General features: G+C 32.9%; 1 protein-coding gene across 1 annotated transcript in view; it reads right to left on the minus strand.

Moving 5' to 3' along the window:
* LOC137646758 (zwei Ig domain protein zig-8-like) overlaps positions 1-945 on the minus strand; it is a 12,389-nt gene extending 11,444 nt beyond the window's left edge. Inside the window, exon 1 of the mRNA XM_068379857.1 lies at positions 582-945. Coding sequence (XP_068235958.1) covers positions 582-630 — 49 coding nt within the window. The 5' untranslated portion in view covers positions 631-945. The remainder of the gene's footprint in view (positions 1-581) is intronic.
* Between the last annotated feature and the right edge of the window lie 4,055 nt (positions 946-5,000).

Here is a 5,000-nt window from a genome sequence, read left to right on the forward strand (position 1 = left end):
AGAATTATATTTGTTAATGTGATTCTATTTTGCACATAAAAATAAAGTCTAAAATGCTTTGCTAGACATTTTTCTAATCGGGCTTTTTGTTTTATAAAGAAGTAGAAAAAACACAATATTCAGAGAAAAACGTTTGTGAGCTTTTGTTATACGTAAAAGCAGTCATGATGACTCAGCATGATTATGACATAAAAGTCAAATGTAATACAAATAAGAAAATAAAATATAGAAAAAGAATAATCATCTCAGTGGTAAGGATAGCACGGAACAACGTAGACGCAGGTGGGGAAAATAGTATTGATTTTAAAGGAACAAGTCAGAACTTCTACCAAGCATGTACAAGGGTTCTTCAAAGATGTATATTCCAACTAGCTAATATATAAAAACTAAGGAATTGTTTGACTTCAACAAGTTTTCTTTTTACTTCACAAAAAGGCAAACAGCTACTAAAAGACTTGAACATTCATCAAACAAATAAAACAAAAGCAAAACCATTCATACTAGTTAGAAAATTTAACTGAGAGAATAAAATCTACATAAAAGAACAAAGGGTAATAAGGACTTATGCATTGTTTACTCACTTGTTAAACAAAAGAAAAGCAGGTAGCCTAATATCCAAGCTGCTGGCATTTTTCACTGTTAAATCTCTCCTGGTCTGACAGGTCACAAGAAAAGAGAACTCACTTCCTGAAGGATTACTGGGACCATGTTCAAGTGATAAGGATGAGGGAAATCGAAGTAGATTGAGTCAGTTCATATGATACTCCTTTCAGTGTCACTAAAATATTTCACCTAGGAATAACTTCACTAATTCCTTTAAATGTTTGTTCAATCGTAGTATAATCTAGTCCTACTTTACGATATATTTCCTTGTAGCATTAGATATTTTCATATTTAATCAAATTATCTGATTATTATTCACGGAATATTCACTATTTCCTTAGAAGTGGTCTTTATGCTGAATCACTTATTTTCTTCGTAAATGTTCTTATTGAAATGGATTTTTCATTTAGTTACCTGCCACAGGTACACTAATTTTTATTTTCTACGGAAAAGTCAGATCTTTAGTAATTCCTTTCGAAAATACATATCGTTGTTTGATTTTCCTTTGCTGTTCTGCCTGAGCGTACAATCTGTAAAAAGAAATAAACAAACTCAGAAAATGAAATACCAAAAGTACGATGAAATTCATGCCACGTTGGACAATTTGCAGTCCGGTCCATTTAAAAATTCCTGAATCATGTATATAAATAAACTCAGATAATTGTAAATATCTCTCTCTCTCTCTCTCTCTCTCTCTCTCTCTCTCTCTCTCTCTCTCTCTCTCTCTCTCTCTCCACAACAAGCACACGCAAACTCAAACATATACAATGTAATTAGGGTATACTCAGATATATGGAAATAAATTCCAAATACTGTTCATTATATCATCAACCTTGTGAGACACTAAAAAAAAAATAAATAAATAAAAAACTAAATTGTGGCTGATATTGGTACGTGGACATTCCTCTCATTTGGTTGGATGAAATGCTAAGAGTACAATGTTGGTTTCATGCACTTGATTTGTGTATGTTCTTTTTTAAATTATTGCTTCATAATTATAGAACCAGGATACTTGTTCAATCAGATTGCTAAAGCTGTTTAGCTAGCTTTAAGTTGAACTATATTGTATATGTAAGATTAGTTTACATTGATATGGCACCTATTTTGAAGAAAGCAGCTCAGCGGTACACAAGTAAATAAGATACAGTCTCATTTCAATTTAAATTCATGAGAAAATAAGAGGTACTGAGCCACTCTACTTAGAGTAATAAATCCATTATACATGCAATATATATATATATATATATATATATATATATATATATATATATATATATATATATATATATATATATATATATATATATATATATATATATATATATCCATGTGTATGTATTGATGTACGAACGTTGCCAACAAATATCTGAAAAATAGTCGTTATTTGAGAATGGCCACACAATTCTCTGACCAAGTGTTCCCCAATGAAATGAAATCTGAGAGTCGATCAAAAGTCACCGAACTCACCAAAACGAGTTTTGAAGCGTCTTTAAACAAACGGTTACTCAACTACACGTAATCATGAAACAGATAGTTTGTATTCTCTGGCCACCTTGTGACATCCGGCATTGCATGAAAGGTGGAAATATTTATAACGATGCAGCAAGAAGGTACAGAAGAACTGGTGATTTGCGACTAATATTTTGGGTCAGTATCCGCCATTAATCTTTCCTTTGAGAGTGCCCGAAGCTTGGGGTTCAATCTTCAGGATTTATAACAATCAATGGGATAATTCTAATTCCAGGTGCTGTCTTGGCGATAGCGTGATTGAGGTCGTAATTCAAAGCTTGCATTTTTCTTCCTCGTTATTCATTACGGGAATCCATCTTTGTAATGCGTCGTGTGCTGTTTCATTCAACCACTCCTCTTACATTTAGACATTAAAGGATTATTCAACTTTGGTTGCTTTGAAAAATTACATCGAGATATCTTTTTATTATGTGATACGCTTTATATACAGAGAAGAATTTAATGATAACGTTGCTTATTGATAATAATTTATTTTATGAGTAAGTTAATGTTGGCATACCTATCGATGTCGAATCTGGTATATGTAAACAAGGTAGGGAATACAAACATGGAGTTTAACAACCTTATCATTCTTGAACTCGATTATAAATAGATTACTCATATCTCTTTCAGATGTTGATAAAAATAACTTACTAAATTTATCTTGTGTTTTATGAACAAATTAAAAAAAAAAAATAGCATATCTCACGGTAGGTAAAATAAAGCTCACATTCAAATACAAATATCTTATAATTTATTTTTTTCCCATCTTCCGTTATTTTCTCTTCATAGATAATTCATCAGTCATCATATTGCATATCACTACAATACCACGGAACTTTAAAATAATAATTCTTTGATAATCAATAATAAAACCATATTTCACCTCAAATATTCTACGAAGAAAGTATATAATTTCATAAGAGCCTTTTTACATTCAGTTTTGGTGTTAAAATCCCCAAATTCAATATAGATAACTCTTCTTTTTTTTTTCATTTATATTGTAATGCTATTGCAATGACTGATTGCTTCATCAAGCTAAAAATGTGGCGTTGTGTTTATTACCATGAAGGTATTCATACATTCCATCCTTTTTTTTAGTAGTTACTTTTATATACAGATCATTTCCCATGTCTTTCCCATCCGTTGCAAGGGTAGTCAGGTACCGTGGGTGACAGTGATGCAGTACTTCAATATTGCTTGCAATGTTTATGGATAGCTACCATCATATGTTAGTCAATAAATGAGGACGATAAAGCAATCTCATTCTTAAAAGGGGAATTATATATACAGTATATATATATATATATATATATATATATATATATATATATGTGTGTGTGTGTGTGTGTGTGTGTGTGTGTGTGTGTGTGTGGTTGCCTGTGTTGATAGGGATAGTAATAATACGTGTGCATCATCAACATTATCAATCGTCCCAGTAGTCCGATGAAGCAACTTCGTATAGACCATATCTATAGTACTTTGTGTGCTTATTACCCAACGCTTAGAAGCAGGCTGTTCCATCCGAATTCCGACCCTGCTAAATATGTATTAAAACTGTTATGGTTCTACGAAGACATCTTCGGTATACGTACCGCAGCCAAGTTGAAGATAACAGCGTTAACAAAAGACGAGGTAAGTTGTAAATGTACATAAATCAGTTTTATGGTAGCCGTAGCAATCTTTGTGGTGCACGAGAATAGGTCGTAAATTTTATTGGTCTTCCGTACCGAACGGAATTTTGTCCCCCCACTTATCGAACGCTCTTGTCAACACCAAAACGAAAAGACTAATCGACAGGTCCCAGTCAAAGCTTCTAATAAACAGGCAAAAATAAAATGTCTGACCATTAATTTTAAAAAAGCTATTCCACTTCTAAGTAAATTAGACTCAGCACGCCTCAGGTGGTCTTAGTCTTCTGAAATCCCTCCTGCCCGAAATTAAATCCTAAGGTGATTCGTACTCATAAGCTTTCCCACAGACATAAATCCACCCCTGCTCCCCGCCCGTGAGTACCAGACCGGTCATTTACTATGTTTACACAGTGTTTTGCTCTTGCATGTTTTATGACCAGACGTGTCAAAGTAAGCTAGTCACGGAATGCCGGATGGCTTCACCCCTATTCGTCAAGCAGTTGACACTGCTCTCAAATCTTGTCACCCCTTCCCCCTTCCATTTGTACATTTACTTTGTAATATGCAACGCTTTCTTTAAAAATACTCATGTAATTACCCACGTGAAAAGTCGTACTCATCAGTGGCATGAGAAATTTTATGAATTCCTTGTATGCGTGATTCGTAATAACCTATTTCCACTCCTTAGAGGATCTCCAGAAAGATTTTGAATATTACATTATCAAAATTAAAGTACAACACGTATTAGCTTACCGCTCGAGACCGCTATTCCCTTACTTCCATAGCACAAAATGTTGAATTATCTTGGATGATTTCGAAGTCCGTGACATTGATTTATATTTGCATTTAATAATCAAATGCTCTTATTTATAAAAAGTTTAAAAGAGGTACACACATACATACATACATGCACATATATATATATATATATATATATATATATATATATATATATATATATATATATATATATATATATATAGAAGTGTGTGTGTGCTTTTGTAATGTGCGTGATGGGATTGTGAAACTGAAAATCGTATACTTTCAATATATATTATCATGTTGTAGCGCTAGCTCTTCAAATGCATGTTTGAAACTTTGAACAGATGTATATATGCATACACTCATACATTATAGGCGTTTGTGTATGCATATATTCTTTTGAAGTTCAATCTCGTGCTTAGGGAACATCAAGTTTTTTTTTTTCCTCACTGCAGCCGTTCGACCATTCTTGCATTCGCCAGATGCCTTCTT

The sequence above is a fragment of the Palaemon carinicauda genome, chromosome 9 (assembly GCF_036898095.1).
Source record: "Palaemon carinicauda isolate YSFRI2023 chromosome 9, ASM3689809v2, whole genome shotgun sequence".
Lineage (NCBI taxonomy): Eukaryota > Metazoa > Arthropoda > Malacostraca > Decapoda > Palaemonidae > Palaemon > Palaemon carinicauda.